Below are 13,269 nucleotides of genomic sequence, written 5' to 3'. Positions count from 1 at the left end.
TTATTTAGTAATGCCACAGACTTTACATTACGGGTGGTAAGCACTCTTTAACTCTTAGCAAGACTTGGCAGCATAAAGTCACTACTCGCTCAGTAGGACAACCAGACTACGATATTAACGTAGTATTACAAAAGGTCTTATATCTTTATTACCTCAAAATCCAACATTCTTTGATACAGAAATCCAGATGGATAAACCAGTAAATTACATAAATAGGAATAGTTTGAATAACGAATTTAGTTCTTAAACTTCATTGTTCTATTGCCTCTTATTTATCAAAGCTATGCACAAAAATAGTGCCACAGCCAGGTTTTACAAGTAATTCACCTACACTGGTCTGGAGGGGGTACTCAACCCCCCCCCCCTGCTGCATTGATCGAATGTCAAGCTATTTAAATCACGAGCACTTCATAGTTTTCTTAACTGACGAGTTAAGGTTTTATTAATTAAAAACCCTAACGACACTTCAGGTCCTTAGTGGCAAGTGTAGACACGAAGAATTAAAAAGACCTGGCTAAGGTATTCAAGAAAAAGATGAGCTAGTTTAAATTTTAATATTTTACAACTTCACCATTCAGTAAACTATGCCATTTTATGGCAAAAAAAAAAATACATCTAAGGCTGGTCTCACAGACTTTACGAGGTGATAGGCAATGTCTTGTCGCTATGCCGTCGTTATGAACGTTCTTCAGAACCGAAGTCTTCGTTGCTTCCTCTGTCTGGCTGTGGTCGCCCGAACCTGAGGACGGGAAGGGAAGAATTAACATGTGAACTATTATACAGTATTCCTTAAAATAAGATTTCTTGCATCTTTAATAAGTTAACAGACCTTTACAGCTGTTTACCTTAGAGTAACCTGTACTTAAGACCTACCAAACACCGTATATTATGGCAATTTGAGTTTGACAAGTGAATAAAATAAAACCAGCCATACTGACCCAGTGTGAGAGCAGCTGGTGAAGGACGAAGTGTACCAGGATGACCGCCTCCAGGTCCTCTGCCTCGCGTTGCTGTTGTCCACAGCAACTGGATCCCACCTAACAAATATAAAGTAGTTTAAGACATTTTTTACCCCCCATATAGTAAATCTTAGTCCAGCAGGATGACCATGTTTAGAATTCAGTGCAAATATATTTCAGTAATTTATAGCCATGTTAAAGACATAAAAAGTAAACTCACTTCTGGCGATAATGCTCTTCATTAAGCGTCCTTATCCTCCTTATTAGCTGGAAACTAGTAGCAAGGCTAGCAGTTACAGTTGGCTTTATCCCAGCTGTACAAGTGTTCGCGGCCCCATGAGAAATCTGAAACCATTTGAAAATTAAGTTAATCTAAATTCACTAAAAGGGGACAAAAGCCATGCTGAGGAGTCTAACCGACACCTTGGGTACTTGGCACATTTAGTAGCAGAGATCACACCAGTAGCGAGTTTAACCAAATCAAACCATAATAATTTACTTACCATGTTACTAGGTATTCCACAAAATGGAATTTGTGGAGTTTGCCTTGCAGGCAAAAACTTAAGCTGGGGCATCTTAAATGGAAAAGCTGGTGAAGACGACTGAACCAGCAGGAGCAATCTAGGGCCATGTAATGGTCTTCGGAGACGACCCCACCCCCACACACTAAACAGAAGCATTCTGCAAAGTAATGTATGCATACATAACAATGTATGCACAAATGGGTGCATTTAGACAACCCTTGTACAAGAATGGTTAAAAAGGCAAGGTAAAAATTATATTTAAAAATTTTTACGTCGAGTTACGTTAAATTTGTAGTCGACAAGCGAAACTAAAGTTTTTGCCAAGCAAAAACCCGTATACAAGAAGCCTTAACGTTTCATCTTTGTACTAAGTGACTACTAAGAAGAGTCCGTTTACTTGTACTAAAGTAAAACCCTATTCTGTTGAAGGTAGACCAGTGTAAACATTACACTAGGTAACGAATGAACAGTCTACGTGCAAGGCTATATATTACCAAAACTTTCCGAACAGCTTGATCAATCCACTGTGGAGGAAGTGTCCGGAGACTAGCACCTGAATTTTACTAAAGTCGCGTTTGTCAAGCTTTACTACCTTGTGTGGACCCCCGGAGGGGGGGGGCTGATAATTGCAACATTACGAACCGGTAGTTAATTATAGTTAAAGTGCAATGATCAGGACGAATTATTTCGTTAGGTTGTTATACAAGACCTTCACAATTACACCGAAATGATACAAAACGACCGAAATGCTACTCTACTTTAAGGCAGTTTTACGATTAATATATACAAGACGGGAAATTTGTAATGTCACCGAATTTAAGGTTGAAGGCCAGAAGTTAAGGCTAACCACTCGCATGACTAGTGGGGGGGGGGGGTTAGAGGGGGGGGTTAGAGGGGGGTTAGAGGGGGGTTGGGGGGGTTTGGGTTCGATTCTTGATGGGTCTCAACCCGACCTCGTGTCCGGAGATTATCTGCCTTTTCTGTTCTATCCCTAGGTAGCGCTCGGTGCTAATGGGTTTTTAACTACCTTAGCTACATTTTTCTAATTTGTTCCGCTTTGCTATGTTGTAATTTTTCCGAGTTTTGCCGAGACCAGTTTGTCTCTCAAGGACTTTTTTCGCTTCCAGGCTATCATTGGTGGTTCCTTTGGGTATCTTTCCCATGATGGGTGATCGCCAAAACGTTCGTCCATCCAAGCCCATAGCGAGTCCATTGTTTTTCTGAGAGGTAACTCCAGGCCTTGGAAAAAGGTTGAGATTAGTATATCCCTTTCCTTGTTTTGTGTCTGCTTACTTGCCAACGCCTGTTCTCTTGTTATGGCTTCCAGCTTCTTTTTCGTCCTTTCGAGTTTTTTCAGGGTAATCCGTCTCTAAAGAAATTCCGAAGATCTTCAAGTTGTTCTTTCAGGGTGTCTTGGGAACTATTTATTCTTTTTAGGCGTAGACCCAGAGAGTATGGTAAGGAGTCTGTTTTCTTGGGTGGTTTGAATCCTATTGGAGGTACATATGGAGATTTGTAGGTTTGTAATATGCCTTTGTCTCCAGGCGTCGGGTGACTGGATCAATGTATATTGTTGTATCCAGAAAATTAAGCTCCCTCTGTCCTTTTTCTAGTGTGAACTTCAGGTTGGGGTGCACCCCGTTCGCCCAACTGTAAAAGTTGTCTAGTTCCTCCATTCCACCTACCATTACTCCAAAAATGTCGTCTATATACCGAAAATATAGGTTCGGTCCTTTCTGTAGGCTTATTCTCTGGGACTCAAAGACTTCGTGCACAAAGATTTCGGCTATTGCTACACTGCTTGAAGCCCCTATTGCTGTTCCCTTGATTTGCCTATAGGCTTTCTCCTCAAATGTTAGTATCGTGTCGCGCATGACGTGTAGGATTGCTTCCGTTAGGAGCTCTTTAGAAGGTGGCCTGAAGATTCCCGCCTTTCTTAGTTCCCTCCCCACTTTAAAGGCATTCCTATCAAAGAAGTCTGCAACTAGTGTGGCTGGTTCTCGCTGGGGAATGCTAGGGTAAAGGGAAACTATGTCAAGGGAAGAAAAGGATTGCTTCGTTAGGTACTGGACCCCGTTCCTCATTTGTTTTATTTAATCTCCTAAGAAGATTCGTCGTGTCTATTAGTCTTTCTTTCAAGAGGGGGAGTAAGGGGTTCAACAAGGCTGTACATTTTGTCTATTGGTTTTGTTGGTGCTCTGCAACCACTAAGTACCGGGCGACCCGGCCAAGTTCCTGTTACTGGATCTTTACCTTTGTGTATTTTTGGTAGCAGGTATAGATTTGGTAATTCCGAGTCGAAAGCTAGAAAGATGTCCCTAGCTGATGCTTTCATTAAGCCTTTTCCTCCTCCATTGTAGAAAAATGACAGGATCAGACTCCTGCTTCTTTTTTGGGCATTAGTCAGCGCTGTTTGTCCATTTGCTATAGGTTTATAAGTTGAGGTGTCACCCAGATGCCTCCCCATTTCTTTGTAGTTTTTCCTTTCCCGCAGGACTACTGAGCCCCCTTTATCTGCCCGTTTTATTACAATATCTCTTCTTTCGCAGAGGTTGCGTAACGCTAGTCGGAGCTCTTTAAGGTTGTAGGGTCTCCGTTCCAGCACCTGTGCTTTTAGAGAGTCTGTCAGGAGATTCAGCTGACTACTTAGGCCGTTTAGTCTGAAAGGGTTCTGTTTTATCTGGGGAGGGTTCATGTATTTCCAGGAAAGGGTTCTGTGTTCATCATTCCCCCTATACCCTGTGGTGTCCTTTTGTAGTGGTCCTGTGGTCCTAAGCGTTGACCAGGTGTTATTTATGAGGTTCTCTAGTGTTCCTAGTGTCTCCTCTACTATTGCCAGGCGTTTATGCCTGGGTGGGGGACCTGGGACAAAGGAAAGACCTTTCCAGAGTAGGTCCCACTCGTCTCTAGAGATTTTCACCTCTGAGACTACCGAGCTCCTGACTCGTTCCTGTTTTCTCGTTTTCCATCCTTTCCCTGTGTTTGGCTTCCCTCCATTTTGCCACCCTCTCCCGCTCTTTTTTTTTTGGGGGGGGGGGGTGCTTGGTCTCTTAGGGGTGAGTTGCTAACTCGTCTGTGAGTTGTGAGGGCGGCTTCTGTCCGCCACTCCGGGCCTTCCCCTACTTTGTGAGCGGTTGTTTGTATATCTACTGTTCCTATTTGTGTTCCCGTTTTTATTGTTGTTCCTCTCACTGTGTGAGGGTTTTGTCTGTTAGTGCTGTTCTCCCTGCGTTTCTGGTTGGGTCTATTCTGTGTTTGTCTGTTTCAGGGTTAACTCTTTCTACTGTTTGGGTTCCTTTTTTGTGTTCTAGTTTGTTGTTCCGGAGGTGTAGGTTCACCGTGTTCCTCTTGCTGGATGGGCAAGGGTTTTGTTAGCGAGTCATCAGTGTCGGGTGTCATATCCCATACTGATGTTTTTGGATAACTTTCTTCAATGAGTCTCCCCCCTGGGGCTATAATGTCATATTTCTTTTCTTAAGTCTTCGTATGTACTTATCTAAGGGGGTGTTTTAAACTCTATATGGTGTTTTTTTGTTGGCCCTGATCAGGATTTGTCCTGAGAATGGTTGGGGTTGTGTATAGCATGTCGATTTTGTCCGTTTATTATAGGCTGTCCAAAGTATGGCACCTATCCTTTCATAGCTAAACCCCTCACCCAGCATGCATGTTACTAGGGTTTCTATTTTCGTATGCTCTAGCTATTGAACCTTTGAGCAAAAGGGTGTATACTGCTGCAGATTCCCTTGCATGTTTTTCGTAAAAGGACTGTTTCCATTCCTGGTGGTATTGGTAGGTCAGTTGAAAAGAATGGAAAGGTTGGAGCTTGGGTCAGGAAAGCTGGGGTTTTATCCCAGTTTGCCGTCCATTGGAGTTGCCTTAGTCTTTCCTTGAGGTGGTCTAAGGTTGAAAAAAATCTTTTCAACATGTCTGCTGCTTTAATGTCTCCCTCTGTTAGGTCTATTTCTATGTATTTTCGTTCGCTTGTGAGTATTCCCCTGATTCTGTGTGATCTCTGAGTCAGGGTGGAGGATGTCTGGTTTTGAGAAAGGAAGGTCTTAATATTTTTTCGCCTGCTCCTTCCCAGACTCTCCTCTGCCCATATGTTGGGTAGGGTTTCTAGAGGTGGGGCAATGTCTACTCTTTTTAGTGCTTTTGTTAGGTTTTCCCATGCCTCAGGTGATTGTGTGGACAGATCATCTACCAGGCCATGGTCAAAAATAGGGCCTTGATTCTGTGCTTGTGTTCTTTTTGTCTTGTGTCTGGGCTTGATTAGATGTTCCTGGTGTTTGTGAGGTGTATTTCAGTGTTTCTAGGGTAATATGGTGCTAAGGATACTGTTGAGTTATCAAGTGGAGGTGTTTCTCCTCTGTATTCTTTGTTATTTGCCCTTGTGTTAGGTCTTTGTTGTTTGTTACCGTATGGGTGCATCTCTACGTTAAAGCCCTGGGTTGAGGGGGCTGTGTGTGTTTCACTATTGTTACCGCCTCTTGTGATCAGACATGAAAATCACTGACTTGCCTCTTTATTTGTGATCCGTTTCTGTTTTGACAGGTCCAGATTTTCTGTGCTCTCTTTGTACCAAGAAAAAATCCTTCTATAGTTCAGTTTTACTGAACTATAGAAGGGGGGGGGGGGGGGTTCTTCACCATCAAGAGACGAAGCTGAACTGTATACCAAAAGTGAGGTAAAACAACACTGAAGTGCTTTTTGGCTCATCCTCCCTTTTATATCCAGAAGCCAACCCAACCCGGCCGCTGATTGGTTGACATTCACACTAACATTCACCCCCATTGGTTAACATCTTGCGAGTCTGAAGTGTCAATTAACAATGGCCAACAACCACTCCTTCACTTCCACAAATACGAACGAGACTCTAATGAACCAATAATGATCCCCAGCTTGAATGCTTGAAGTTGTTCATTTCAAAATCTAATTCACGAACGAAATACAACATTATATTGTATATATTGCAACAGAACAGAGCAACATTTGCAATAGAATCTGCAGTGAATTAATAATCGTCCGTCAGTCAAGAACTGTTAATGGCCGCTCGACAACTACAATATACAATATATGCAATAACAGACTAAGAAACCCAATAACTCAAAGTTCCTAACACAACACTGGATGATATTTTAATATTTGCTTTCAATTGACTTAAGATATTGCTCGTTAATGACAAATTGAGTGATTTTAACTCATTGAAGTGTGAACATATTTATATTTATAAGCTTATAACTGTCGTATCGTAACCTCCACCTCAGACGACCACAGCCAGACAGTAAGGAAGGCAAAGACCGTCTCGAGGTACTAAAGAACATCTACAACGACGGGATAAAATAACATGACATTGCCTCTCACCACGTCAAGTCTGTCACGTAACACCAGCCTCTGATGTTGATGCCTCTCAAGTCATCCTACTTGGGAACCTGTTCACTGAACATTGCTACCTTCAACACTGTTAGTGTATCCTCTGGATGCATATAGGGTCCACAACTTGTCACTCGATGTATATGGGGTCACTATCACCCTTGGGATGAGTATGGGGTCCACTACCACCCTTGGGATGAGTATTGGGTCCACTACCACCCTTGGGATGATTATGGGGTCCACTACCACCCTTGGGATGAGTATGGGGTCCATTACCACCCGTAGGATGAGTATGGGGGTCCACTACCACCCGTAGGATGGGTATGGGGTCCACTACCACCTGTAAGATGTTTATGAGGGTCCACTACCACCCTTGGGATGAGTATGGGGTCCATTACCACCCGTAGGATGAGTATGGGGTCCATTACCACCCATAGGATGAGTATGGAGTCCACTACCACCCGTAGGATGGGTATGGTGTCCACTACCACCTGCAGGATGTTAATGGGGTCTACTGCCAACTGTTGGATGAGTATGGAGTCCGCTACCACCCACCTGTGTGCGGTAGTGGACCCCATACCTATCCCGAGGGTGGTGGTGAGCCCCATACCTATCCTGTGGGCAGTAGTGAACCCCATACCCACCCAACTGGTGGTAGTGGACCCCATACCTATTTTTTGGACTAGCTCTATCTTGAAATCCAACATTACGTTTGTAACTCATCTTGTATGTACAGTACTTTTACCTGAATAAACATTTGATTTGATTTGTGACTTGTTGTGGACCCTATATCCATCCTGTTTGCAGTAGCGTACCCCACAGATATTCCAACGAGACGGTTCTACAATTCATTGTCTAAGATTTTCAAAGCTTACACTATTGTATATAAGGTTGTTTAGCGAAATCATGTAATAAATTATGTAATAATTTATAGTGCTTATTATAATCTACTGAGAAGCACCAAGATTTCTCAAAACAAAACTACGAGCCTTCAATAGGGTGTAGCTGATCCGTGATATTCGAATAGGATGGAAAATGGAACGTAACTCTTACACCAGAAGAGGGAATGGAAATTACAATTATTAAAATTTATCAAATAGACTATTCTGGTGTCTACAGCGATGGGATGGGTACTATGGGACGTGAGGAAGCGTTGGGGCCTGGTGATAGCTAATAACTGTAAATCTATCAGTTAGCAGGGAAAGTGTGAACATTAGCATCATAGACACAATGAGCATTATGTGACATAAGTACTATGGTATCCAGAGGACAGATTTCAATGGCTAACATATATCTCTCCTGTTTCTTTTCCCAATGTGATGTTTAACACTTTCCTCATAGCTCATACTTCTCAGCTCTGGGACTAGACTTGTAGCATTCCTCTAAACCTTCGCATAGTTTAACAAGTGCTACATAGCCTTCCCAGCTTGGTGCCTTCTTTTAATAATTACTTAGTTTAACGAGAGGACAGATCCATGCTGGCGCCTCATGTTCCAGAACTGGTCAGACACATGCAAGATAATGATTGTTGAGATTCTTAGGGCCAGGGTAGTTATAGCTGTGTGGATACTTGCCTATCGGTGACTGGCAGAGGTGTCTGGCCCTTTATGTCCTGCCTACTCATCATCTTGTACTTTTTTGTAATAATTTAATTGTGGTTGTAGCCATCCTGAGGGTGGGCTCTGGTGTGTGTTTGCAGCTGTGGTAGCTATGTTGGTTGTAGTCGTGTTGAGGCTCTAAGCATGCTGTAATGGTTGCTTTTATACTCACCTAGTTGTATTTGCGGGGGTTGAGCTCTGTCTCTTTGATCCCGCCTCTCAACTGTCAGTCAAGTGATTGTAGCAGTGTTGTGGCCATGTTGTGGTTGTAAATGGGCTTACCCATCTGTGATTACAGAGAAGTGAGGTAGTTGTGTTGTGGTAGTGAGTTGGAGGTGATACTAAAGTTACACAAGATAATCTGCTCATCATGAAGGACTTCAATCACGGAAGGATAGACTGGGAAAACAAGGAACCACATGGAGGTGTAGAAACATGGAGAGTTAAACTGTTGGAAGTGGAGACAAGAAACTTGTGGGATTTATGGGAAGGGAGTGTGTTTGGGGAAAATTGGGTGGATGTGTATAGGAGACAGGAAAGGTTGTGGGGGAGGGGATTGGAGACACCTGGGAAGATGTGTGGGAGGTGATAGGGAGCATGTGTGGGAAGTGATAGGGAGGGTGTGTGAGAGGTGATGGGGAGTGTATGTGTTAAGTGATAGGGAGAATGTGAGGGAAGCAGGCAGGCAGGCCTGTAAGAATGTGTTTGAAAGGGATCTGGTCATAACCGGGTGCCCCATCTAGTAGGGTTATAAATAAAACACAAACTACATCAAAATCGCCTTTATTGTCTCTGAATATATGGCTTCTTCCTTCACTGGAGTCTCACGGAAGAACGGCGCAGGTCGCAGTGGAAGCACCAACGTGGGACAGGGGGAATGTGGTGTGAGGAAGGAGGTCTCGCTACACTTCGCTCATAGGGCTGAAGAAACCCTGAGATGGTTAACAAGAGCAATAGCTCAAAAATCCATGAATGCAAGATATAACTCAAAACAGTATGACATGTTCAGTTTGTGTTGTGTACCAGAGTACAGTAATTAAAGAAAGTGAACTACACACTATCCAAAGATTAAAAAGTACAGCCCCAAATAAGTAACTCTGGTGAGTGAATGGCCTCAAATGAACAACTTGTATCATGATATTCAGAAAATACTACCATTTAATTTGTTATTGAGCGAAGTGTAATGTGACTTACAAAAAGGATTTAGTGTCCAATAGAGGAGGAACATCTGGTGGCCTAACTACTCCAACCAGGTGACGTCTAATTAAAGATTATAACATTTTTCTTAAGTTATTCTCTGAGACTCCAAGGAAGACTATTTACAAAAAGCTCATCTCTAACTCTGTACATAGAAAATTCATATAAACAACATGGAAATCTTTGACTGTATCAAATGTGTTGCCTTCAAGTGTAATGGTTTTTGGGTTAGGATTTTTGCTTATACTGAAAGAAACTAGGAAGACCATCTTGCTCTCAACATGCAAAGAGGCTTTCCTGCACATTCTTGTAATAAGGCAGCTGATTGATCAGTGGATCGAATCTTCAAACATTCCTGATTGGTTAGTCTTTATAAACACAAAGCCTTAGCTACTTGTGATTGGCTAATTCACATTCATCAGATCAATCACATTTGTGATCAGTGAACAGCCTTTGCACCATATGATCAATGGCAGTTTATACAAAGGAAAGAATCTTTGGTACCCAGAGCAAAATCTAATTTAGAATTAACAAAAAATATTTCAACAGTGCTCATAACATAGTAATAGGAACACTAAGAGAGCTACTTTGCTATTTTTTGTTCAGTACCCAGTGTCACATCATACAACACTGCTACCACAAAAAATACTACCAAATGGCTGACATAACACAAAGGTTGTTTATCCGATTACTCCTCAGACACTGCTGATATAATTTACAATACTTTTTAACAGGTTATCCTGAGAAACTGCTCATCTCTAATAATGTACAAAACATGAAGCAATGTACAGCTGGTGTGCATAGTGGGCTGCTGCATAGCTGGACGGCGGGATGACACCGTCCACCGCATACATGCCCTCCACATGGCCCTTTCACTCTCCCTAGCCCTGACCTCTCTGCCAGTACACACAAGCAGCATCATGCTTACAGGGTGGCTCTCGACATTTTCCATACCACATGCACAGTGATTTGTTTTTTATATTCACTAATTACTAAACTGGATTCTGAAGTTACTAGCAAATGACTACATGGAGGACTATATAATCCAGAGTGAGTGAGCGAGGACGATGCGAAGGCGTATGAGGGCTGTGGTGCCTCCCGTAACGAGGTGCCTCTGGGGGGGTCAGAACTGCCTCAACTACCACAGAAAATAATATATCACTGTTGGTGCTCTTGTACCAACTGTACAAAGCACAAATGCTACTCATAAACTGCAATCATCACATACTTTAATCGTGTGAAATACTGCAAGTTCAGCAGCAGTGGTCTTGTACCAGCAGAAGCGAGCTTATATAGTGAAGGTTTGAGGCTACTGTATCTTGAGGCTGTATATCTCACACAGGTCATCGTCATCCATTTGTCTCTGCAAATCCTTCAAAGCAGTAACAAAAGTGGCCACTATCTTCTTGATGTTACTGTCCTAAGAGACACTCGTACAAGAGTCGTGGAGCATGACCTCATTACACAAGTCATGGGTAGGTCCACCCTTGGGGTCTACTGGCAGGCACATCATGACACAAGGTGAACGAGTCTCCTTGAAATTTTTCAAATTTCTGCAAGGACTAGATGAAACTTCAGAAGTGCTTCTGTACAACAAATAGTTATTAATGATAGACCCTTATATTTATTCACCTGTGTCACTCCACGTCTCCCCAAGCAGTCTACCAAGGGGGCAATTTGTGGTTAATGCACTTGGATTTCGATTGAGACTGTACTGGGATTCCCTCCTCCTATGTGTGTATTTTAGTGTACCAAGCACTTTATTCACAAGTTGTAACTGCTGGCTCTTGACTGTCTCAGAGCATAACCGTCACAGCTTATGGTAGTCACATGTACGCATGCCAACACACCCGAATGTCAATACCAGTACACTCTTATAGTCTCTTACACTACAGTTTATGGCAATATCACACAATTGTAAATAAATAAACTATACAACATCTTCCATGACACAAAATCGTACTATAAAGCAGATCTCTTAATCCGCATTAGAACTAAATTTATATGTACAAAACCAAGTACAGTATGTCGACCATGTAGATCGCAACAATGCAGACGAGGTCTGTCTCACTGGGCATGCACCTGTGGCATAGAGCTATAAATATCTTAGAGGTAACATCTATTAGGCATGATACTCTAAACAAACATGGACGAACTGTCTGAACACTTAGTACATGTATAGTGTAGCTGCTACATGGTCGTCATCTTCTAATCTACACACAAGGTCAGAAAGCTCGTGGTATTGTCAACTATCATGCTTTTCTGAAGTTAAACATCTTCTGTGGTGATTGTTCTACAGACTATGGCACGTGGTCTAGGCCACCTCAATCTTGCCCCACTGCACTGTCACACTGATGAATATAATGCATCCATCATGCTCTCAAAGCTTCCTCTGAACCACAAAGAGGTAAGGGAGAGCAATGTTCATGTGTTTACATTGACTCCTGTACTGGCACTTTTAATCATGACCATCCTTTACCATATACATGTAGTGGTCAGAGCAACTGACACTTGTTGGTGTTGTGAATTTTAAATGAAAAGTTTTCATGTCGTGCAAAAATTCCGGCACAGATCCGAACACAACTGTAATCACCATTGTATTGGTTCATATACCATCAGTGTCAAAACTGGCTCTTAACCACATCCATCTCTGTTACTATATTATATATATTATATATATTATATATATATTATATATATATTATATATATATATATATATATATATATATATATATATATATATATATATATATATATATATATATATATATATATATATATATTATATATATACACACACACACACGCAGTATTTCCTTGGAAAGAGCTTGTATCACTAGCAAACTTTTAGGTTCAAGGAGCTACTGATGTCTCGAGTGTCGATACTGTATTCACAAGAATTGCACATTGTGGGGACATAAGAAGGCGAATAGCACATTATACATCCACAGGCCCATCCCGAGGGGGTATGGGTCTTGTCTGAAACAAAATAGGTACAGCATGTCTGAACTAGGCATTGCACATGTTAAGAGGCAATACAGCTCATATCCAGGCACCAGCGTGACTTTCAAGGACGTGGGCAGCATCTGGTCTACCCATGACCCGAAGAACATTGAGGAGATCAGTAAGGGCATTGGGCTCCCTGTGGCGTGCCTCCCACAGGTCCAAGATGTGTTCAGTGGGGCTTGGCTTACAAGCAAAGTAGTTCAAGTACCTGGAATTATGGCAAATTAAATTATTTATGATAAATTTTAAAACTAAACAAAAGGCTATTAAGACTTATAAAGACAGGGTATATTTAGTACACAAGCTGTTAATACAATGTATTGACAAAATATGCAGGATTTTGGATGGACTAAGTGATCAAGAGGAATATTTATCAGTGTTCAGATAGCGATTTAAAACTTATCATTTCTTTTTAAGCATGAGAACAATGGATTTGTACAAAAATTTTCTATTATTCATATTCTTGTGGAGAAACAGTCATAGGAGTTCAGGCAAGTCTTAAAGTAATCAAAATATTGGAGGCTGACATTCAAATTGTATAGTAAACGTAAAGTATTTAAAGCTAGTGAATGAGGTATTCATTGAGAATGCACAGATTTGAAATTTAAGGTTG

General features: G+C 41.8%; 3 protein-coding genes across 5 annotated transcripts in view; all 3 read right to left on the bottom strand.

Annotated features, from left to right (window-relative positions):
• Nucleotides 1-539: 539 nt before the first annotated feature.
• LOC123772306 (uncharacterized) lies at nt 540-6,147 on the bottom strand. Of its 2 annotated transcripts, none has more exons than XM_045765396.2 (5): nt 6,002-6,147; nt 1,463-1,640; nt 1,180-1,304; nt 939-1,037; nt 540-739 (listed from the first exon to the last, which is right to left on the bottom strand). In XM_045765396.2, exons 2-5 carry the CDS (start codon nt 1,637-1,639, stop codon nt 676-678), a joined length of 465 nt encoding a protein of 154 aa, XP_045621352.2. In that variant the 5' UTR covers nt 1,640; nt 6,002-6,147; the 3' UTR covers nt 540-675. The 2 variants fall into 2 exon arrangements, with proteins under 2 accessions (XP_045621352.2, XP_069167206.1); XM_069311105.1 differs by lacking the exon at nt 6,002-6,147 and adding an exon at nt 1,978-2,118.
• Nucleotides 2,974-3,357, bottom strand: LOC138355869 (uncharacterized). Its single transcript, XM_069311412.1, has one exon. The coding sequence runs from the start codon at nt 3,355-3,357 to the stop codon at nt 2,974-2,976; it is 384 nt and encodes a 127-aa protein (XP_069167513.1).
• A 3,071-nt stretch (nt 6,148-9,218) lies between the features above and the next one.
• Nucleotides 9,219-13,269, bottom strand: part of unc-5 — a 321,941-nt gene continuing 317,890 nt past the window's right edge. For both annotated transcript variants that reach the window (XM_069311103.1, XM_069311104.1), the window contains one exon: nt 9,219-12,864. In XM_069311103.1, the coding sequence (XP_069167204.1) occupies nt 12,693-12,864 (172 nt within the window). In that variant the 3' untranslated portion in view covers nt 9,219-12,692. The remainder of the gene's footprint in view (nt 12,865-13,269) is intronic.

The sequence above is a fragment of the Procambarus clarkii genome, chromosome 69 (genome assembly GCF_040958095.1).
Source record: "Procambarus clarkii isolate CNS0578487 chromosome 69, FALCON_Pclarkii_2.0, whole genome shotgun sequence".
Classification (NCBI taxonomy): domain Eukaryota; kingdom Metazoa; phylum Arthropoda; class Malacostraca; order Decapoda; family Cambaridae; genus Procambarus; species Procambarus clarkii.
The sequence above is the reverse complement of the archived record's forward strand: the minus strand, read 5'-3'. Positions and strand labels throughout refer to the sequence as shown.